A 24,784-nucleotide genomic window follows, 5' to 3' on the forward strand; every position below is an offset into this window, starting at 1 on the left:
AACTGTTCAAAGTACAACCATTCCTCACAAGTAGCCATCTCTGCAGGTTAAAATTTTAAGCACGGGACACCTGCTCCGGGAAATGTGGCTGATTAGATTATCTGAAAACTTTCCTAATTAAATGTACTTGAAAATACTAAAGAACATATTTCAAATAAAATTTTTAAGGCACAGCTGACCTCACAGGAAAGTACAGAAAATCTTTGGAGGCTGAACACAGAAAACTGTAAACCAAAAAGGTAAAGCATCAGCAGATGCTGTGCATCCCAGACCAGTCCCAGTAAACCTAGAAACTGAGATTTTCATTCACACACGGGACAAAGACGAAAGACATTGGGTCTGTAGGAGGCCTGGTATGAGAAGAATGCCTCATAGTACCAGGACCACCAAAGGGTACACCCTCTAAGAAAAGGTAACTAGAAAACATCCATCCACTCTCCAGCATAGGGAGACCAGAGTAAAGCCTGACTTATCTTGGGCTCTGAGAAGAAAAAAGAATTTTCACCCAGAATTCATAACCATGAGTCTTCCCACACCTAAATTTGAGTAATTATTCAAGTGGTCCAGGAGTCCCTAAACAACACAATTAGCACAAAAGGTGCCTCTGAGTCAGTAACACCTCTGGGGTACCTAGCAGAGGCAAATACAAGAGCTCTCAAGGGCACACAGATACACCCTCAAGATGCACTGCACAAAGTCCAGTTAAATAAACCAACTAGAGATATACTAACAGTCAAGTAAAACACATAAGGAAATAATCTGCCGTAAGGAAGAAACCACAAACAAGCAGAAGTGTTAGATATCAAAAACTTCAAATAATGGAACTATTAATATAAACTATTGAAGAAAACTTCATTAAAAATAAAACAAAGAATTAAAAATATTTTTTAAATCTTTACGAAAATAGGTCGATCTGAAAATGAATCAAATAAAACTTCTAGAAAGGGATTAACAGTCCATTAAAAACTTGATGGTTGTTGAAACAGCCAAGAAGACACAGCAGAGGACCTAATAAACTGGAAAACAGATTTGAGAAAATCACCAAGAAGGCAGCGCACAGATGTAAAGCGATAGGAAGTCAAAAGGGAAAGAGTGTAATGCATATAACGCATGTAATGGCAGAAAGGTATTTACTACCAGGTATTACATAATCTACCGAAGCACTGGAAGGGGTGAAGAGAACTTCATCAACAATTCCCAAAGCCACACTGCAGAGCTGAGTTCCTGATACAATTAAGAAGCTGCCTGGCAAAAACAGGGGAAACCACAACAAAAATTGCTGGCCCCGTAGCTGCGCCATGTCCACCACGATCCACACCAGCAAGACGAACACCGGACAGCCTCCCTCTCTCCAGCTCAAGCCCATTTCAAATTCAAGTCTCCGGAATGAATGGACACTAATTTGTTACAGCCTAACTGTAAGAGAATCTGAGAAAAGGCAGTGTTCGGCTTTCCCATTTCAGCAGTACGGAGAGGCACACGGCACGGACGTCCTAACAATCTATAAACTAGTAGAATTAAGAAAATTCAGCAAGCTTTCTGAATATAAGATCAATATAAAGAAATCAACTGTATTATACCAGTAATAGTAGAGTAGAACATGCAATTTTTAAAGTACCATTTAAGAGCAAATCTAGCGAGATGTATGACTGTCATTTAAAAATCATAAAAATTTATTGAGAAACATAAAAGACCTGAAAAAATGGATATACTATGTTCACAGATTTAAACAACTCAGTATCAGTAAGATGGATTAATTGTATGTCTGCAACTATTTGTGGTATAATTTAGAAACTTCTAGTACAGTTGAAGATGTATCCTTACAACTCAACAAAATCCAAGGTTTATACTCAAGAGACACTCCCACAGACTGTACAAGAAGACATGTAAGAATACTAGTGAAAGCACTTTAATAGCGGCAAAAATTCGCTATCTAAAACGACCATCAACAGGAAAATGCATAAAGTGTGGTACAGTCATACAATGGAATATTACATAGCAGATAAAATGAATAAAGAAGAGCTTCCTTTATCAACATAACTGTGAAAAAAGTAAGCTACGGGAGGCTATACACATCATGCCAACTTCAAAGTAAAATATTCAGACATGCAAAATAATACAGTTTATGGATACTTACATATATATTAGAAGTACAAAATCATACATGGGGGATTGGGGTAAGACACACAAGAAGGGTTCACCCACATTTGTAATGCATCATTTATTTAAAAAAATAACCTGAAACGAACACGGCAAGATATCCAAGTTAATAAAGTTGGAGGGTGGGTACGCGGGTGTTCATAGAGTCTGTACACTTCTGTGAATTTGAGATGTTTCTTTTACAGAGAGAATGGCAATGTTAGCGAGCTGAACAGAGGTGACGCACATGCGTGTGGCACTCTCATCCCTCACGCTGTCGGAGGTGGTTCACACTGAGCCAGAGTGTTCCACGAGTGAGAGCAGCTCAGCCAGCTTGCTCTCCCACCCCATCTCTCCACCCTCAGTCTCATTTTCAGTGTCCTGTCTAGCCGGGTGACTAGCTGCACTTGGAGGAAGGAGACTGGCCCCCTGGCCTCCAGCCTAGGCCACCTGCCCCACCTAGAATACCACCGAGGCGGGAGAGCGATGACAACAAGCCTTCCTCTTGCCTCCCCTTGCACTCTCCACTGTGGACCATCTCCTTCAGTGACTTCACTGGGCGAGGCAGGCATGACTGTGGAGTAAGGCAGGATGTGCCATATCTGAGTATCATTTAAAGGGCACCAATTTCCATCTGAGTGTGGTGGCAAAGGCAGCTTCCCTGGGATGTAGGGACTTGTTCTTCTGCTAAGCACAGAAAGCTCTCTGGTGTGTCCACCTGGCAGGCCAACGACATTGCCTTTATTAGTTTACCCCAAACTCTTTGTCGGGAAACAAACTCTGTGCTTTGAGCCAAAAACCCCATGGAGATTAAAGTGATTTTAAACTCCATTTATGAGGGGTCAGAAGAAGTTCAACTTTTATCCTCACTCCTAAGTAACATTGCGTCGTGTTTCTTACAGCAAAACGTTAATAAATTTGTCATGAACAGAGAATCAGGGCTCACGCGGTCTACAAAATTAGATTTCTCGGGAAAACCTTGGCCTGAGCTCTTCAAGAGATGACCCTTTATGACCCAAAGCCACTAGAAATCCACACAAAGTGAAGTCCATCTATCACTTCACTCTGCATCCTGCATAGACCGGACAGTGTCTTCCCAGAGCCCTTGAAAGGAAACCCAAATTCCTTACCAGGACTTAGGTGGTCCTTCGTGACATGAGCCCTCACCCAGACTAGGTCCAGCTCGTTCATCACTGTAGCACCAGCTCTCAACACAGTGCCAGGTGCCTGATAAAAGCAAGAGGACACAGGACCTCTGCTCCTTCCCACCTCATCTCCCTCCAGCCTCTTAGTCTCCTACTATAAGTGGCAGTAAAAAAAAAATTTTAAACTAAAAAAAAAAAAAACAGAAATCTCCAGGAGGAAAATGTGCTTGCTCTGCAAAGGAGAAAATTGTGAGATCTCACGCTGACCCATAGAGGGCTGAGAAAAGCAGCTGGTGACATGTCCTAAACCAGAAGGTCATGCACAGTATCCCAAAAGAAAGAGATGCAGACAGCCGAGCGCTGGGGCATAAATCCAACCATCAAGGCACAGGCAGGTCCCATTTTCTCCCTAATCCACCTGGCATACGGTTCCTCACTCTTCCACAGAATGACACGCCCCTGCAGACTCCGTGAACTCCAGCAGTTGTGGACTACAGGTGCTCTCTCGCCGAAGGCCCGGCAGTCTTGCGTTAGCATACGTCTTCGATGACAGGTACTGCCAAATGACAGAATGCTCGCTGTGGGAGAGGTGGCCATTAGTGGGCAATCAGGGACGACTTCCTGCATTCCTTCCACACGGTAGTGTCGTGCCATGGGCGACTAGAGGCCTCCAGGACCAGCTCAGGAGAGCCTCCTGTGAGCACGTCTGCCCAGCTCCACTTGGGTGACTGTCAGCTTGGTAGTTTGAAATCTGCCTTGGCAGGATGGCGTCCACCACAGACAATGGCAAATGCTACAAATTCGTGTCTTTTATGCTCGTTTGTCAGGGCCAGTTATTAAACATTTACCAGCATACGACTAGCTATTGGTAACCATGTTAGTGTGTCTGAGACTTGGGTCCTCAAAGAGCAGACACAGAGCCTGGGTGAGAGTAGTGCATCCGGTGCAGACAGGTATTTACTGCTCTCCGAAAAGAATACTTTATATTTCCTATGGTGCTTTAAGTTTTCAGTTTCTCGTTAGTTTTCTGGGGGAAAAAACGGCATCCCTGTCAGCAAGGGCCCTGAATCTCTCGCTTCTGCATCCTCAAAGACTTCACTCCACACATCAATCCCTCCCTCCTGTCCAGCATTCTTTTCAAATATACCAGTTCCCAAGTGTCACTCACCATTTCCTTTTGATTTTGTAAGGCCCTCTCTCAACCTTACAATGTCCTTCCCTTCAGAGCCAAGCCTTTCCAAATATGCTTGCGTCCTCCAGCTCCCCATAAGCTCCTGCCCACTCCTCGCCACGGGAAGTGGCTCTCAGGTCAGGGATGAAAGAGGAACCAAAGTCTCAAAGGGCGCCTCCGACCCTATTTGCTCCAGTAACACTCCCTCCTCTGGAACCCTTTGGGAACTCGGTGGCACCATTCTCTATGGTTTGCCCTCTCCCTCTATGCCTGCTCCTTCTCCATATATGGGGCTCCTTTTCTTGTCCTGAAATAGTGACGGACATGTATAGATGACCCACCCAACTGTCAGTTATTGATAGCTCTGGGGAGTTCAGGAGTCTTAGGGTGAGAAGTCTACAAAACTTATAGACTGTCCAAATGTTCTACCAAAATGTGGAATTTAAAAAAAAACAAGTGACCCCAAAGTTTCATCCTGCTCTATAAAACGCCTCTGGTGGGGGACGCCTGGGTGGCTCAGTTGGTTAAGCCTCTGCCTTTGGCTCAGGTCATGATCTCAGGGTCCTGGGACTGAGTCCCACATCGGGCTCCTTGCTCAGCGGGGAGCCTGCTTCTCCCTCTGCCTGCCACTCCCCCTGCTTGTGCTCTCTTGCACTCTCTCTGACAAATAAATAAAAAATCTTTAAAACAAAACAAAACAAAAAAACCACCTCTGGTGGCCCACAATCAACACCGGCCCACAGGGTGCTGGTGGCCACATGCAAGCTGCTGTCTCCCAATTCTGTTCTCGTCCAGACGACTACTACGTTCTAGATGTGCATCCTCAGAAGCTGGAAAGCCCCCTCCACCCAGGGTCTTCTGCGCACACTTCAAACCCAGCACTTTACCCCGCACCTCTGCTACACCCCCTCCCACTCAGGGCAGGGCCCCAGCAGCATGCAGACACAAGTGCCCGAGACCTCCTAGTCAGCCATGCTGATTCTGTGTTCAAACTCCCCTCAAATCTAGCCACTCGTCTGGATCCTCAAGCCACTTCTCTATTTCAGGTCTTCATTTACCACCGAAGTTAGGGCAAAAATCGAATGGGACTCCCTGGGTGTAATTTCCCTTCTCCAATCTACCCCCCAAACTATAATCAGAAAAATCTTACTAAAATACAAATCAAAACGTATCACCCTTCCAACTAAGGCCCCTCCACAAATCACCAATCACCATATTGAAATCTGCAACTGGTCACATAACACTGGAGAAAAACTCTAACTGAATTCAAAGCCATTTCTTATCTTCCTCCACCATGAGCCCTCACATTCCAGTCATGCTAGACAACTTGAAGCTCCCCAGAATGTATTCCGTTTTCACTGTTTGTCAAAGGTCACCTTGCTAAGTAGCTTTCTTGGAATGGCTCCTTCTTCCTGAAGGCCAGGCATAGATGCCCTTTCTGTGTTCTCCACGACAGCTACCTCATCGTGGCACCACAACACTATTGTAATAGTCAACTCGTCAGTTTACTACAAGCTTCTAAAGGCAAAACGTCTCATTTCTGTACCTGTACTACTGACATGGAGGAAGGAGCTGAATAAATATTCATAAATCTCAGTCTCGAAAGGGCCCTCAGAACTAATTCTACTTCTTCCTCCGTCCCTTCATCAAATGCCTGTTATCCTGTGTAACCACCCTGCTAAGTGAATGTCCAGCCTCTTGAACACCTCTGATGATGGGGAAGTCGCTTACTAAACACCGATGTCAGCAAGGCCTCATTCTGGACATACACACAGAATTCACTAGAAGGAGCTCACAGCTCACAGTCTGTTGACACCTCATCTGACAAGAAGATCAAGCCCTTGCTGTGGCTGTGGCAGGAAGGTGGTGACATCGATTGCTGCCAGTTTCAGAAACACCTGGCAGAAAGAGCCCTGGGGGTGCGGGGGAGTGCCTGCTAGAAATGAGTCTGGGAACAATAAAGTTGGGTCGTTTTCATATTGTTAACACAGCTGGGACTTCCCAAACTCTTTTTGCCCTAGCTTGTGTCTTCAATGTTTAAGCTCCAGAATCACCACATTGTCAAAAAGGAAAGTCAAATGGGACCATTTTGCCCTAATTCCAGGAAAGTCTAAGAGAACAGAGAAAATATCATTAAAGTCAATTATTTTATTGAAGGAGGTAAGTTACGCCAATGCTAACTGATTGTTGGCCAAGGGAAGAAACGTGCTGGAAGTCAGATATATTGGCAGACAAGAGAGAGTACCTAAGGTTCCGCCCAAAAAATACTCAGCATCAGCGTTTCCGTATTTCTCCATGCGTCACTTTCCATTCAAAGGATTCTGGAGACAAAATGAGGTAAGATTCTTTTGGTTATCAACCAAGAGTCTTTAGGTCTTCTCTCAGCCAAGGCATCCAGAGAAAGTATACAGGCAAACCTCAGAGATACCACAGGTTTCGTTCCAGACCACCAAGATAAAGCAAGTATCACAACAAAGCAAGTCAAATCAATTTTTTGGTTTCCCAACATGTATAAAAGTTATGTTTACACAATATTGTAGTCTATTAAGTGTACAATAGCATTATGTTAAAGAACAACATACATGCCTTAATTAAAAAATACTTTATTGCTGAAAAGTGCTAACCGTATCATCTGAGGTTTCAGCAAGTCATAATCTTTTTGCAGGTGGAGGGTCTTGTCTCGATGTTGATGCAGCTTCTACATCAGCCCTTGCTGCTTCACCAAGCACTTTTAGGTTATAGAGATGGCTTCTTTCCTTTAAACCTCACAAGCCAACGTCTTCAAGCTTCCAACTTTTCATCTGCAGCTTCCTCACCTCTTAGCCCTCACAGAATTGAAGAGCTAGGACTTTGCTCTAGATTAAGCTTTGGCTTAAGGGGATGTTTGATCTTCTGTCCAGACCACTGAAACAAGGCTGTTTCATTTTCTTAACATTCGTGTGTTCCCTGGCACACACATTCAGCACTTTTAATTTCCTTCAAGAACTTTCCCTTTGCATTCACAACTTGGCTAACTGGTGCAAGAGGCCTGGCTCCAGCCTATCTTGGCTTTCAACATGCCTTTCTCACTGAGCTTAATCACTTCTAGCTTTTGATTAGAGTGAGAGACGGGGGACTCTTCCTTTCACTTGAACACTGAGAGGCCACTGTAGGATTATTAACTGGCCTAATTTCAATATGTTGAGTCTCAAGGGATAGGAAGGCCCAAGGACAGGGAGAGACGAGGGAATGGCTGGTTGGTGAGCAGTCAGAATACACACAACGTTGATTAAGTTCACTGTCTTATACAGGCATGCTTTGTGGCACCCCAAAATCATTACAATAGTAACATCACAGATCACCATAAGAAATAGGATAGTAATTATAAAGTGTGAAATATTGTGAGAATTACCAAAACGTGATACAGAGACACGAGGTGAGAAATGATGTTGGAAAAATGGCACCAATAGTCTTGCTCGACGCACGGTTGCCACAAACCTTCAATTTGAAAAAAATGCATTATCTGCGAAGCTCAATAAAACGAAGCACAATAAAACGAGGTATGCCTCTAATTTATTTTTCAGATTCCTCTGCAGGATTAAAAAGTCTTTTTCGCATCGCATTGCCATGCTCCCTGCTCTTGGTCCTCTTTTCCATGTACTGGAAAATAAAAGGAAGGGGGGAGAAAAGAGACAGCAGATTATATTACCATTTATATCAGCTGAGTTAAATATTTTAAAATATTTGCAAAATAGTTTTTGCTGATAAAATTCTTTTTTGTCTTTTATTTCATGCAATCTGAAATTGCAAACACAGTACAGCACCTACATCCTAATAGGTGCACAAATATTTACCGAATTAATTTTCTCCCAAAGTATGAATTCAGTAAATATTTAAGATGAGTGAGTTCTGTCCTGTTCTGCAGGAACTCACAATCCATTGAAGTCATCTAACCTCTGCTTGAACACTTCTAGCTATGAGCAACTAACTACCTGAGAGGTAGCCTGTTTAATTGTTGGACCCTTCTACTTGTTCCAAAGGTTGTTTTTGTTTTTTAATGTTGAACCAATAAGTGTTTCCCTGTAAATTCTCCTACTGCCCTCTATTTCTTCTTGCAAATATCTGATTACAGAAAATCCACTTACTTAGGCTGAACATTGCTGGTTTCTACAAAGGTTCATAGAACATGGCTTCTGCCTTCTAATAGCTACCTTTTATAAGGTGCTTTAATATCAATATCCCTTATAAAAAATATCAAAACCAGAATTAAAGACAGTGTTCCACACAGTCTGACAGATGTGGGCTACAGAGGACCTACTAGTTCTTATGACCTAGACATTTTATTTCTATAAATATTATCAAGAGTAATTGGCTCTTGGCAACCATATTATCCTATTAGTTTGCATGGAAACCTATATTCAGCTGAACCTCCCAGGATCTTTTCATTATGAATAGTCATCAAACCTGATTCTCTCCAAATCCTACATTTCTGTAGTCAGTTGGATCTAAGTGCAGTTTTCACCTTGGAGGTTTTCAGCCTAGTATTTGGATCTGGCCAGTAGGTTATAAGTAACAGGAAATACACAGCCTGGCACTTAGAAAAAGCACTGTTTAAAGCAGAGAAATGTGAATATAAGTGTTTTTGTATGGATATATGTACAGGCTTATATACACCGATAGACATATTTTAAAAGTGAATGAAGGGTCCCTATGGAAAAAGGAAAAAAGTAAAAGTAAATTCAAGTTGAAAAAACTAAGTATATGTGAACAACTAAGCATCAAAATCTTTTAGGAGCCAGAGATATGGAAAAAGGCTGCAGAAATGAAAATCAATGATAGAGAGCTGAGTAGGGACTCAACTGGGTCCCCTGCCCCGGGCCCCTGAGCCAGTGCTGGGAAGGTTCATGCTTACTGCATCTTCGGGTCCCATAACCTCAAATAAGAGGAGCTAGGCTAGATCATCTCTCAGAAGTTTTCTAGATCTAAAGTTTTGATTGAAGAGTTCTAACATAGCCTCTGGAATGATAGTTTTCAAACTTTTTTTTCTTCTTCATCAAAGGGCCACTTCAAATTACAGATGAAACACCAGGTCCCTTTAACCAAAATCATTCCTTTTATCTGTCACACATTAATTTTCCTCCTAAGATTGTCAGGGGGGGAAAGAGGCATTTCATCACTTTAAAAACTATTTTTTAAAAAAAAGGCACTGTTCTAGAACATGGAGGGATACCTACTCTGAGAAAAACATTTGGTATCTATCTTTAATCACATATACTGGACTGCCTCCAGCAATCAGGTTGGGAAGAGGGTTGTAAGGGTAAATCTTCAGAAGATAATACTTTGTAGGCAGCCAAAATAATAAGTTAAAGAGCAAATTAAAAATATAATCTATGTTAAAATGTATGTTAAGATATCCCCAAAGGGAGTCCAGATGGCCTTTGAATAAAAGAAAAAAAAAAAGGATGAACACGATGTTATTCACAAAACTTCAGTGAACAACACAACCAAACCAAACTGAATCGAAAAATTAAGAGGGACAAAACAGGATGCTGCAAAAGTAGTATTAGTGATTATTTCGATAGAAAGAACAAAAGCAGCGACACAGCAGCAAATAGAGGCTAAGGGAACTGGCCAGACCCTTTTTCTAGCTGAAAGTGTCAAGGAATGAAGTACTCAAATGGTACATGAAGGAGATGGTTAGAGGAGCACGTGAAAGGCAGGAAATGGTCAACTAGAAAGCATTAAAGGCAGAGAGGAAATAAATGAGTGCAGGTTCAGAGGACTGAAGGAGGAAAGAACAGACAAAAACATTTATAAATCAGGTAATTTACCGACATAAAAACCACACAGAGGACTTAGAAAATAAGTCAAGGAGAAAATCCAGAATTTATATGAACACAAACTCAAAGTAAGAAAAATATCTACAACATTCTACCTAATAGTCACTAACAGCTCAGGACCACCTGGGAAGAAAATTTCAAATAAATACCTAATCTAAAATTTTGCAATTGGTAAAATGGCAAAAATTACTGAACTGTAAGAAGAAGAAAAAAGTCTAAACTTAGGGAAAAAGTGATCTGACACAACTGAAAGCATGTGAGAAATAAACAGTTGTACTGAATAAAGTAGTGTGGGCTTCTTTTTCCCATCATCTTATTAAAACGGGAACAAAGCCCTAGGTTCAGTTTTCATATAAACTAGCTTTACATGTAAATAGGAAGAAAAACTCTTTCAAAGTCAATTTAAAACATTTCTGTATGTACACATTTGTGCAAAGAAAATTATCACCCTGAACTGAGAACTCCAGAAAGTTCTTCAAAACGGTAAAGACACTGGAAAGGGATTCTGGGAAGGGAAAAAAAAAGCTTCAGATTGAAATATACAAAAGTTGAAGATAGACAGATGCTGGACAGCTCAAATATTATAACTAATACCTTTCAATATGAGGCTAATAGGAAAAAATTTCAAAAATATAGAAAAGGAAAGAAAACTGGATGGCAGGTGTTCATTAGTTATAGATTTTTAAAGGTTTGGGACATAAAACAACTGATGTACAAAACAGAAATGGAATTAAATTTAAAGATTTCAAAAGCACTCTGCTATATACCCAAGTCCAAGTCATGGCCTAAAACCGGGTTCAGGGAATGAGTCTTTCCGGCCAAGTCAAACTAGATCCGTGTGTCTTGTACATGCCATGGTTATGAAGAATTCACAATTTTAAACCTGTGAGGAGCCCAAGCCTAGCTCCTGCCACATTCTATGAGGAAGCGGAGGCCCAGAAAGTGTTAGTTACCTGCTATGGCTAATAGCTGACTGACCAAAGTCTTTCTACTAAACAAATTCAGTTTCCTAGCCCTTACAATTCATCCAGAGGAGTTACAATGATTATAATAAGGAAGTCGTTTTCATTTATGTGCATGCAAAAAAAAAACAAAAAACAAACAAACAAAAAAAACCCCAGCAATGTCCTTTCATTTCTCCTCTTGGTTTTAGGGGAGAACATACATATAAAGTGTCAATTCTCTCTGTTATACTAAAATTTGGAATAAAAATTAGTAAAGGTATTCTAAATATTGCTCAGAAATGTTCTATTCTACTGTTCGACCATTTTCATCCTCTAACACTTTTCTTACCTCCTTCTTCAAGCATTTTCTCATCTCCCGATCGAGATCATTGCAATGACCAAAATATTTCAGAATGCTGTGCTAAAAGGAAGAAGAGGGGTAAAATATTTCATCCCATAATATGCTAAGGTCTCTGGCACATAGAATTTAAATACTTATTCCTAGAGAAATGGGTTTAATATGTCACCACCCTGTTAATAAGCAAACAGTTAAATCACAGGTATAAAATATACAAATAAACGGACTTATCCTGGCCTTCCTAAAAGGAGGGATAAACACTGTATAGGTAGAAATGAAAACTAAAAAGATTTTTCCTTGATAAAAGGGAAGCCTATTAACCTGCCCAAACCTCACGAGGACAGAGTGTAAACAATTCTGTTTTCTAATAGCCCTTTCTTTAATGGCATGTGAAAATCACAGCACAGCCATCTCTACCACAGGGAGCGATATCCAAGTGCAGTGTGGCCATATTAACAGGACCACTGACTTCTTCACTAGCAAACATTCTGTCCCATTGAAGAATTACCTGATAAATGCTGGGGGCCAACACTAATTTTCTCATTTGCCTCCATCCAAAATGTCATCAAAATACATCAGAAAAACATAACACTATTATTAAATGGCCTATATGGGCCACATAAGTAAGCCACTAATCCACAATGTAAGAAAACTTATATGTAAAGTTCAAAGTCTGCTTTCTTTGCAAAGAAAAATAAAAATCTCCTCGTGGTTTCAAGGCCTATGATGATTATCATGGCAAAAAGTATGAATGCTATGAAGCAGATTAAGATGAAGACTGAAGTCAAGAACACAAATTTTAGTCGGGCTATAATTAATGTATTTGCATATCACGATTTTTAAGGAAAGGGTAGGACAGCATGTTGATGTCCTATAATGACATGCCATAAGTGCTGAACTTGTAATAATAAACACCTTTTCCTTTTCTTTCTAATTAAGGCTTTCATGGAAACCAGACAACACGTAATTAATAAACTGTGCCTCATGCTAGTCCTTTCTTCCACCGCGACTGTAAATGTCCTTTTCTGGTCCACAGTGAATAAATGGGTCATTTTTTCTGGCAAGCATTTAAGGTAAACTAAGATCTCCTACTGGTTACCTAAGGACCTTTTCAGAATAAGTATCTCTTGTGTATTTTTCTTAAACTATTTCCTTGACAACAAATGAACAGGAACCATGCATTTTCACACACCTTCTGGTGAAGCAGAACTAACAGAAAGGATTAGACTTTCAGAACATAAGGCAGTATTTCATAGTTTGGTTTACACTGACTCATATCACCCCATAGACATACATCTTATTTTTAAATCCAAGACAGAAGTTTTTTTGTTTTGTTTTGTTTTGTTTGCTTTTCCAACATTTAAACCCGAAGAAGAATTATACTCTCGTGACATTACGTGAAAAACAAAACCAAAGTGCTCTACTGGAATTGGTTTATGAAATGCCCGGGGTCTACAATTCTCTTATATACACATGGCATAAACCTCTAGTGTGCGATGTCTATTTCTAGAGAATCAAACCGACTGAGAAATTGATTGAATAAATGAATCAATCAACTGATACCTTGAAGACAATGTCCCAAGCACTAGAGATACAGCAGTGAGGAAGGTGGACCTGGGCCCTACTCTCAGAGGGAAGAGCCAGCTAATGAAGTGATTGCTATAAAGCAGTAGTTTTCCAAGTGTAGTCCAGGGACACCCACGAGTTCCCAAAACCTTTCCAGAGCATGTACACGATAAAAACTATTTCCCTGATAATCAAAAATCTTGTTTTGTTCATTTTCATTCTCTCACAAGGCTACCATAGAATTTTCCAGAGGCCGCACAGAGAGCAATATCACCAAAGACTGAACATGAGGCAGATAGGAGGATCTGGTTATATCCTATTAAGCCAGGCATTAAAGAGAATTGCAAAACTGCAAAAGCAATGTCATTCTTTTCACCCTCTTGTTTTGGAAAATAAGATCTTTTTTATGAAAACTCACTACGTTAACATGTATTGGATTTATTATTGTATTTTTATGTAAATTAATATTTTTTTAATTTCTAATTCAGTAAATATTGGTAGCTATAGCCCACATACACAAAAGTCATTTGGGGTCCTCAATAATTTTTAAGAGCATAAAGGAGTCGTGAGACCAAAAAGTGTGAGAACTATCTTAAAGTAGCAACTGTATTATGTGTGGGGTTACTGGAGTACAGAGCGACTACACCAAGAGAATGTAGGCCAGGAAAGGAGAGAAGGAAGAGGAAATAACAAATGACACTGAATAAAACCTGGAGGATGGTGAGACCTGGTCTCGCACACAGGAAGCGGAGACCGTGGGGAGGGCTCTAAGACAAGCAAGGAGAAAGCAAGCACAAAGGCTTAGAAGAGGGAAGCGCGTTCCAGCACAACTGGACACAGGAGCAAGCAGAAGAGGTGCAGGAAGGTGGTGAGGCGCAAGGGGTGAGTAGGGGATAGGTTCATGAAGGCCCTGAAACAACACAAAGTAAGAAATTTAGATTTGATAACCGCAGGCAAAGGGAGCCATTAGAGGGGAACAATGATTCAACTTACGTTTGAATGATCACTCCAGTGCAAGTGAACGGGGACAGAGAAGAGGACAAAACGGTCAAGGGGCTAGGGTGGCCCCACTAAGATAACACTGGAATTAACTGGTGTTAAGAACAGACACATAAATCAGTGGAATAGACTAGAGAGCCCAGAAATAGACCCAGCCAGATACGGTCAAGATAATTCAGTAGGGAAAGGATGGTCTCTGCAACAAACTGTCCTGGAACAACAATATCCACAGAGAAAGAAACACTGGTCCATACCTCACACAATACACAAAAATTAACCTGAAATGAATCACAGCCCTAGATGTAAAAGCTAAAACTCTACAACTTCCAGAAGAAAAAAAAACAGGAGAAAAATCTTTGTGACCGGGAAACATACAAAAATACTTGGAAGGAAAAAAAAAAAAAAAAACCCACAACAACAACAAAACCTCCCACAAACAATAAGAGAAAAAAACCTGGTAATTAGACCTCATCAAACTTAGAAACTGCTCTTTGAAACACAACCTTAAGAAAATGAAAAAGGATGCTACAGACTAGGAGAACATATTCACAATACACTCATCAGACAAAGGACTTGTGTGTCGAATAAAAAAAAAAGAATTCTTAAAACTAAATAAAGCAAACAACCCAATTTTAAAACATGGGCAAAAGAAAAAATATAATAATAATAGATAAAATTTAAATTAAAAAAATAAAATAAAATATGGGCAAAAGACTTTATATGAGTGGCCAATAAGCACAGGAAAAGATGCTCAAAAACCAGCCACCAGGGAAATAAATCTAAAACCAAATGAGACACTAGTGCACACCCATAAAATGATTAACGTTAAAAAGACAGTATCAATTCTTGATCTAGATGTATGCTGAAAAGAGTCTGCCTAAAGTTTACTGTCAAACAACATTCTTTGAACCAACAAAAATATCTAACTTCACAGGTCACAGGTGTTACTTACTACCTTACCATTAGTCTTTAAATTTTACTCATTTAAATGATATTTACTATTATTATAATTTGATATATGTACAGTTTATGAATATCATGAGGAAAATAACACATCATGCAAAGTTAAAGAAATACAGAAATGCTCCTTATAACTGTCTCATATGTCAAGTATATGGAAAAAGCTAAATATTTGACATCTGTAAAAATATCAGCTTAATTTAATGATTTCCAAAAATTGGCTTCCTTTCTATTTTGGTCTAAACCATGGAATTTTACTTCCATTCCACTAACAAGTAAGCAAACGTGACAAATTAGAACAATCATAATTTAAATCTAGCTAACATCTATTATTAAAAATGTTTCAATCTCCTTTAAACACAGAATAGTAGATATCAAGGAAAATCTTAGAAAAATCTTAAAATAATTCCATTATGATCAGAAGAGTCAGAATTCAACATAAGTGTTCTAGTGCCCTGTAATTTAAAAAAGGAAAGTATTTTATTGTAAGAACGTGGATTCTAACAATTACATATCATTTCAGAAGTTCCCTAACAAACTACCACGCTTTATTTTTACTAATCATGAAAGGAGATGGTGTCTGAAAAATCACAAGCATCAGTTACTAATCTTTAGTAAGCCAAGATCCACTGTATTATCACTCCTTTCCATTAGTGGAACATTTTACATCAGTGTGTTGTACCTAAGTTTCATTTTTGCTTTATGGTCATTTTTCTGAACTCTTACATTTTTGTGACATTCCTTAAGCAAGTTAATCAAGACGTTGCATTCTTCAGTGTGCAAGTGTGGAGATAAGTCAGGATGCATCTTTAGGAGGTGACGGAGCACAGCAGAGCAACCTGTGGATACAAGAGTGTCTTGAATATGTGTGACTGTATTTGTTAATGCGACCTAAAACTATTTCAGTACAAACGTGCAGTGAGCTTTATCAGAAAAGAATGTTGACCTTAGGCAAATTATTAAACCTGAGTCTCAGCTTCCTTATCCAACAATTTAACAGATTCAACAAGTCATCAGGTGCTGTTTGGAGAACCTGCAGGTTCAGAAAAAAGCAGAACTCCTCAAGAGACCCAATCCTGGAAATAAATGCTCCAGCAGAAACAGCTAGCCTATATTAATAAGCCTGATTTCAATTATTTTCCCCACATTCCTGAAATTGACTACAATTCATTTGGTCCAGTTGAAACTCTATAAAATAAGAGAATTGGTTTATTAATCCTTTAAAAATGTATATTCCTCTGAGGGAGTTAAAGCCTCATTAGCCAATCTCACTTTAGTGTCAATTCATATGGACTGCTTTCTTATTCCTAACATCTGGCTGAGAAAATCCAACTAAACAATGAAGAGAAACAAAAAGCAGATGGGAAAAAAGTTTCTCAATTTAGCAGATATATCCATAAAATGCAATTATTACAATGAAAGCAAGAAGCTGAAATCTCAGAAATTAAATTTAATTGGTTCTTTCACAAAGTAGAAAATTAGCAGCCAACGTCAAAGGAAAAGCATTATTTTGAAGTGTCTGCCACAGTTATGAAGCACTATTTACCTCTTCCTTTTTTTTAACCTATTCTTTTTAACTTGGAAAACATTACCAAAAAAAAAAGAACCAATTAACGTTTTAATCTTTTACAAGTTTCAAGAAAGAAAACCTAGGAGAAAATAATGACCTTGGTTGGGCAAAGAGCTCTTAGATAGGTCAAAAGCACAATTCACAAAAGAAAAATTTGGTAAAATCTTACCAAACTTAAAAAACTTTCTCACTTCAAAATACACCATTAAGAAAATGAAAAGACAAAGGGAGTAAAAGTACAACATAGGGAATGTCGTCAATAATATTGTAATATATTTATCATGGTGAGCATTTCATAATGCATGTAATAAAAGAAGAAAAAGAAAAAGACAAGCCACACTTTGGGTGATAATGACATGTTAATGCAGGTTCATCAGTTGTAAAAACATACGACTCTGGTGGGGGATGTTGATAGTGGGAAGGCTGTGCATGTGTAGTGCAGGGGGCAAATGGGATCTCTGTACTTTCTGTTCAATTGTGCTGTGAACCTAAAACTGCTCTAAAAAATAAATACCCTACAAGCTACAGACTAGGAGAAAACATTTGCAAATCATATATGAAAAAGGACTTGTTATCTAAAATATATAAGCAATGCTTATAAACAATCTAACATTTAAAATGGACCCCAAAAATGGGCAAAAGATTTGAATAAATACTTCAGATTAAAGATGATAGAGGAATGGTTAATTAAGCACATGAAAAAATGCTGAACACCATTAGTCACAAGGAAATGCAAACTAAAACCACAATGAGATGGTAACTACACATCTGCCCAAATAGCTATAATCAGAAAGTCAGACAATAACAAGCATTAGTTAGGATGCAGAGAAAACAGACCTCATGCATTGCTAGTGGAAAGGTAAAATAGTACACACTTAGGAAAACAATTCGTCGGTGTCTTAAGGAGTTACACACAAACTTACCAAAGGACCCGGACCACAGAAACCGCACTCCTAAGAATCCACCCAAAAGAAATGAAAACACATATGTACACAAAGACAGGTATGTGAATGTTCATAGCATTATTCATTATAGCCAATACTGGAAACAATCCAAATATCCAATAACCTGGTAACTGGACACACAAATGTGGTATATCTAGACAATGGAATATTATTTGGCAATGAAAAGGAATGCACTGATACAGACACCAACATGGATGAACCTCAAAAGCACCAAGCTAAATGAAAGAAACCAGATTCAAAAGACTATATGATCCCATTTATGTGCAATGTCTAGAAAAGGCAAAATTGTAGAGAAAAAAAGCTGATGTGTTGCCTGGGCCTGAAAGTCAGAGTGAGGATTATTTGCCATTGGGCACAAAGGAATATTTTTACGTGATAAAAATGTTTTAAAATAGGATTGTGGTAGTGGATACACAACTGCAGTTCACTAAAATCACTGAACTCACTTACAATCGGATGAATTTTATATGTAAATGGTACCTTAACAGAGCTAATACCAAAAAGTTCAAGAAATTCAAACTGCCTATCTACCTTCCACTCACAAGTATAATCCTTAAAAATATCTAAACAAATAATTCCAGAGAATTATAGCATTCCTACTATTGCAGACCTCAATTTATAAAAATATCAGTAGATCACTGTTCCATTGAGTGACTTCAATTAAGTGCGCACACACGCACACGTAGCACACAACAGCTGAAGATCTCGTATCAGCCCGTTGTGCACCGGTAAGTGTTTGAAATGGAAATTGGAAATGCAGCCAAGTTCAAGTTTGGTTTGCCTGCGACTGACTACAAAGTCTTTTTAATAACATAATCTTTTTGCCTCAGAAAGACGGTATCTCATATAGTCTAGCAGTTTAAATCATCTAATATTATACCAATATTATGCATCTACACCTATTAGTTATCTGGTTATCTGATTTCAGCCTCACTTTCTTCTGAAGGAAGATGTATACTTGCTTAGCCACCTAGAAAGTCTTTTTATTTTGTAAATGTATTTGACAAAAAATTTTTTACATATTTCTATCAACCAGCCCTCAAATGCATGCTTTTACAGTTCGGAAACAAGCTCACAATGTACTGAAATTACCTTGTTAATTGGCAAATTAAATACTTTAGAAGACACTTTGGCTGCTGAGATAAATACATGCATGTTGTATATAAGTTATAAATGCATACATATCACGATGTATATTTTTCCTCCCTCTATTACAAAAGTTTATGCCACTGTAGGCCCAGCCAGGGTGCCAATAAGACATCTTCCCTTCTACTTACTTATCCTACGTAACTATATCCAAGAAGAAAATGGTTTCATATGGTTTCCTTTTCCTAGTCTTCTTGGTAAAAAGCTAAGCTACTACTTAACTTACAGTTCTAAACACTGACCAAATCCCTTACCTAATGAATTGCTTGCTTTACCAGTCATTCCCCTCTTTCCTCTACCCTTTCTCGTGAGATACCCTCTTCTTCTTCTTTCCCTCGATCCACCCTGTACCCACACTTCCTTCCGGCACCTGGTGTCGTCTGGCTTCATGTAACCATTGGTGCTCACGCAGGTGTATGGCCAGACTGCTGGGTGTAATCCACAAAGCACAACTATAAAACAATGGCATTGTTCTGCTGATGTGAGTGCTGGTATCTTCCAGCAGTCATCTTTAAAAGCCTATTCTAATCAGCATTATTGTAACTCGAAGTAACTTATGAACTGAAGAAAACTAAATGTATATTCCATATTCTTATTTTAAGATTCCTTCAAAGCCATAAGAATATATCTATATTATTAGGGTAGAAAATAATTTGTTGAAACATTTACCACATGCTAGGCACAAGTTATTAGAATCCTTCCAATAACTGTAGCAAGTAGGTACCTTTATAAATTCAGCGGAACCATAAGAAATTGCCTTTTTGTAGTTCAAATATGCATTACTCACATTTTCATAGTAAAACTAAGCCCCAGGTCACATAGTAAGTGGCAGAGTTACTACCCAATGCAATCTCTCACCAGGACAGATCATTCCCATGTTCAAAACAGGAAAGACATGCCTTCCCAGCAGTTTGTGGAAGAAATAAATACAGAGAGTAAAAATTATTTCCCAAAGAGCCTCTGGTTGGCTACAAGTTCAAAAGACACTAATTCTTGGCCTAGCTTCCAAAGAAGTCAATGTAGTATTATCCCGTATAATTAGAAATAGTCTGTCTCCCTCAAGAGAAAGAACAGTACTGTTTTTGTCCTGATCAATCAAGTCCAAAATAATTGACAATGTAAAAATCTGGGGAGAGTGCTCGGGATGAAGATGGCTTTGACTCTAGGTTTAAACAGGAAGCCATTAATGAAACTGGGAATATTTACCAATTTAGGGAAGCTCACATCAGAGGAGATAGATAAAAGAAACAACCTGGTTCACTAAGACAAACAATGGATTGACAATCAAAAGTTGTAGACTTATCTGTCCGTAAATTCTAACACTTTGGTTACTTAATCTGAGACCTAAGTCTCTTCCGTAAATTGGAATTAGCTCTTGACCTGTATCTCTGGGTGGTCATAAGGTTTAAAATAACATATGTGGAAGCATCTGAAATAGTGAGCAGTAAGTGTGATATATGTAAAGTATTATTTGTATATCTGAAATACTCTGTCACAGGATGGGAAAGGCTGAACTGAATTTACAGTGGTGTTTCTAAAGCACTTCCCAGAACAGGATTGGAAACCAAAGGGTGAATGTCAACAAAGGCAGATGTCCTCTTCCTGGAGCTGTCCAACAATGAAACAGGCTGCTATGTGAAGTTCTCGGTTATCTGTCCTCATGTACCCCAAGGAGACTGGCTACATCAATTATGGACGCCACAGCTTATTCTTGCATTGCATTCTTAAGTTTGCTCTCAAATCTAAGTTCACAATTAAATGATTTTAACCTATTTCCAAAAATAAAATTCAAGGTCAATGAATAAAAAACTTGTCACCACTAAAAATACACAAAACAATTTCAAAAGGGTAGTACCAAAATCATGAACATCAGCCGCACTGCTGAACAAAGATGAAGGGAACATTCATTTGTGATAAGACTTCATGCATGGGTGTTTGTACTAATAAAGAGGAATAAATTCCATTCAAACTGTTATCATTTAAACACAAAACTTCAGTCCCACCTTTACCTTGGCATTTAGAAAACATCAAAAAGGTTAACTTGTCACAGTTACAATGGTTCCCTCCCCACCTCAACTCCACCCACTGCCTTAAGTGTGCACATATTCATACCACAACAGCCACTGAAACTCTTAAAAATGTTCAGCTGTGACAAGCCGATGTTTCAATAACTGGAGGACAGGCCCCTGCAAAGCAATTTTAACTTTTACTTGGCGGTAAGCTGGGAGTTTAGAAGCAGTACAGTACTCTCACGTAAAAATTATAGGCTTATTTTAGTCACTCCACCTTATTTGACCAAGACTGAGGTAAAATTTTCCTAATGAGTATTCCATGATAGACAGGTTTCAACCACCAGGTGGCACAATTTTAGAAAATAAACCAAGAGTAACCAATGCATTAACTCTAGTAAAGAAAAGTAAGCATTCTAGGGGCGCCTGAGTGGCTCAGTCGTTAAGCGTCTGCCTTCGGCTCGGGTCATGATCCCAGGGTCCTGGGATCGAGCCCCGCTTCGGGCTCCCTGCTCGGCGGGAAGCCTGCTTCTCCCTCTCCCACTCCCTCTGCTCGTGTTCCCTCTCTCACTGTGTCTCTCTCTGTCAAATAAATAAATAAAATCTTTAAAAAAAAAAAAAAGAAAGAAAGAAAAGTAAGCATTCTAAATAACATTTCAGCAAATATATAGTCACAAGGAGGAAACCCCTTATTTTAATGCCACTTGGGTTTCCTTTCAAAAGATTCTGCTGTTCGGTGGCTGCACCAGAAAGAAATTTATACTACAGCTGCAATTTCTAGTGTCATTTTAAAACAAACAAAAAACAAGTCCAGAAAAGTCTCTTGGGCAAAGTTTGAAGAAGCTGTTCTCTAGGAAGAACTGTAAACTTAATGCTTTCTAAAACATATCTTTTTTAAAGTCTACTTTTCAGAAAGCACTGGAATTAGTTAAATTAATATTTCTGCAATTTTATTTCAAACTATGCACCATGTTCAGCAGAGGCAGCAGACATAACAGGGTATATTACCTACCCTACCCTTTTCTTTGCAGTTGCAAAGTAACCAAATCTAAACACATGCTATTGAGTGACTAGTGCTCCCAAATACAGACCATGCCCCACTGTTACTGAGAGCAACCCCTAGGCTGCCTGGGCAAAAGGACCATAGGGCTCTTAAGTTCCACCACACAGTTTTTAAGGAATGGGCCAAGCTGTAGCTTTTCCTGAACACTCAGTAGATGCTGGGCATTCTGCCAAATCACCTGAATTTCAGAGGAAAAAAATCAGTCCATATACCCCAAAGAACACACAGGATAGGGAGGGAATATTCTTGTAAATGCATATAGTAAATGTCCAATAAATGTTTACCAAATGTTGAATTTAGGATTATAGATCTGAGAGTTGGTTCACACCTCAACATAGTTTAAAAAAAAAAAAGACGAAAATAAGGCTCATCTGAAATAAACTAAACAAGTGCAGAAGTCTGTATGTATAGGAAAAGAGATACAAGGGGCATCACAACACAAGTTTGCCAGTGCAAACTTCTTTTATGCACTTAAAATTTTAAATGAAGGTTTCCAGAACTCGGATTTACTTGACTCTTCATAAAGCACCTACTGTAACCTACAAGCACGGCAATTTTTAAACCCAGTAAAAGGGATCTGAATGTGTCCTTTCCTTGAAAAGTGTACTGACGAGGATCTCACTGGATTCCCACTTCGCAAGACAGACTGGTGGCAACTTTCACTGCAGCTGAGATGTGCCCTAACAAGGCCCCCACCTTCTACATGCAGATCCTAAATTCCTAGATGATAACAATAATAATCATACAATTCATTGAGTGCTCACCGTGTCAAACACTGTGAAGGGCTTCCCTTCTCACCATCGAGGCCATGGGTTATACCCATTTTACAGGCGTGGAAGCCGAGGCTGGAGGGGAAGAGCCCGCCCCAGATCACTAGGCTCGCGAGTGGCCGGATAGACTGCCGCAGAGAGTGAAAGGTCTAGGCCAAAGCATGCTCTAAAGTACCAGCGCATCCTCAGCAAGTGCCTGTGGGCGCAGAGCCTGGGACAGACCTCCAGCCGCCCGCGCGGTGGACTACTCAGTGGACTGCCTGCGAGCTGAGAGCCAAGGCCACCCTGAAGACCAGCGGCCGGAGCTTCCAGGTCCCAACCTCCGAGAGCGGCAGGGGGGTGGGAGGGACGGGACACGGCGGGGCGCGCGCGAGCAGGAGTCGAGAGGAGGGGCACGTGGGTGTCCCGCGGCCTCCGCAGACACCGCGGGCAGGAAGAGAGCGTTCCTCGGAACGGCCCGGACTGCCGAGACTCACCCGACTCGCGGCCACACCAGGAGGGGGTGAAGCGACAGTCACCAGCGAAGACTCCCCATTCAAAGGCCGGCAGTCAGGACGCCGGAGGTGGGCCAGCTCCCGGTGGCGAAGGCTCCCACGCCCTCCACAGCTGACCCCTCACGCAGGGCTAGTTCAGCCCCCGCAGCGCCTGGCCTCTGGGGCGCATGCGCAACCCGGCCTGGACGGGCCCATTTCTGGGCGCTGTCGGGGAGGGAGAGCGAGTGCACGGAGGCCAGGCGGAGCCTAAAAACAGCAAGCCGAACCAACAAGCCAGATTTAGGGGGCTGAGATTAACTCATTTAACTAATGTTCTCCGCTAACAAGAGTGATGCGGGGACTCGGCGAGTTTCACTTCTGCCGCTCCCCCACGCGGCCCCCTGTGCCCAGGGTACAGTCCAAAGAGAGAGCTCCGGGGGGGCGGGGCCGGAGGACGGCGGGAACTGCAATTGGTGGCTTTGAAGGCGCAGCGGGCGGGAAGAGCTGCTGAGAAGAGACATTGCTGCGATGACGGACTGTAAGCGACTCGTGCGCGGCGTGGGATCGGGCCCTTGAATGTGGCGGGAGCCTTGAGAAAGCCACATCCCAGGCCTGTGGGGCGGCTTTTCCGCGACTGCCACACGTCCCAAGGTACGGGCTTGGCGCTTGGCCTCGGGTCAGAGGTTGGGGACTACGGTTGGGGCTGGGATGAGAGAGGGCAGCGACGCTTTGGGCGTGACATTACATCCGCCCACAGTGGGGCGGGGCCTCACCCGGACGTACGTCAGCTCCGGAGCCGCCGCCAGTTATGTGACGGGCTACTGTACCGGCCCGGGCTTAGGTTGAGGCTCTGTGGGGAGTTGGGTGTTTTGATTTTTTTTTTTTTTTTTTTTTTAAATCAGGCTTGGCTTCCGTTTTTTTTCTGTCCATGCGCCTCTCGTGTTTTTCCTTATGCTCCAGTGGCAACTCCTCAATGTAAGAGGAGGAGATCTACAGAAAAGTTACCGAAAAGTGTTCTTTTTTGTCATGTGTTCATTCTTGAGCACATGATATATGCCAAGCCCTGTGCTACTAAGAGCCAGAAGTAAAAAGAAATTAGATAGTCACGGGGAATCAGAAGAGTTTACGCAGGGTTTACCAACCTTATTGGTGAGATTGAGTGCTCTACCACAAGTCTGTAGAAAGACATTTTGCAAACTTTACCCAGAATTAAGAATCTTCTGAGGCATTCTAAAAATGCAGGCTCTCAAAAAAAAAAAAAAAAGTCAAGCTCTAACGCCCTGCTCGGTGCCCACCCATCCCCCAGTTCAAATCGATGGGGCCAGGGAATCTGCTTTTTTACAAGGTTACCCCGAAATCCAGTGTTTTCGATGGGAGACGTTGGTTTGATAGATCACTGTTGGACCCTAATTCTCCCCAGGCTGCTTATCTCCCCAGGCACACTGCTTACAGAGAGTATCTAATATTTCATTCCGCATGTATTTATCATTTCCCTAAATGTAGCCATGAATAAAGCAAACATAGTTCTTACCCTAGTGGCTCAATATTGTAAAGCAATACAGTAATCAATAAGCAAGATAATTTTAGATAGTTCTATAAAGACAATAAGCAATGGAAGATGGGGAGATATCTTTAGAATGGGTGGTCAGAATAAGTCTCTCAGACCAGAAGCCATCTAAGCTAAGAC

General features: G+C 40.6%; 1 protein-coding gene across 1 annotated transcript; it reads right to left on the reverse strand.

Moving 5' to 3' along the window:
* Nucleotides 1-7,212: 7,212 nt before the first annotated feature.
* CMC2 (C-X9-C motif containing 2) lies at nucleotides 7,213-23,130 on the reverse strand. Its single transcript, XM_021702702.1, has 4 exons — nucleotides 23,101-23,130; nucleotides 15,828-15,940; nucleotides 11,568-11,639; nucleotides 7,213-8,094 (listed from the first exon to the last, which is right to left on the reverse strand). The coding sequence occupies exons 2-4, from the start codon at nucleotides 15,906-15,908 to the stop codon at nucleotides 8,008-8,010; spliced, it is 240 nt and encodes a 79-aa protein (XP_021558377.1). The 5' UTR covers nucleotides 15,909-15,940; nucleotides 23,101-23,130; the 3' UTR covers nucleotides 7,213-8,007.
* Between the last annotated feature and the right edge of the window lie 1,654 nt (nucleotides 23,131-24,784).

The sequence above is a fragment of the Neomonachus schauinslandi genome, chromosome 16, assembly GCF_002201575.2.
Source record: "Neomonachus schauinslandi chromosome 16, ASM220157v2, whole genome shotgun sequence".
In the NCBI taxonomy this organism is placed as follows: domain Eukaryota; kingdom Metazoa; phylum Chordata; class Mammalia; order Carnivora; family Phocidae; genus Neomonachus; species Neomonachus schauinslandi.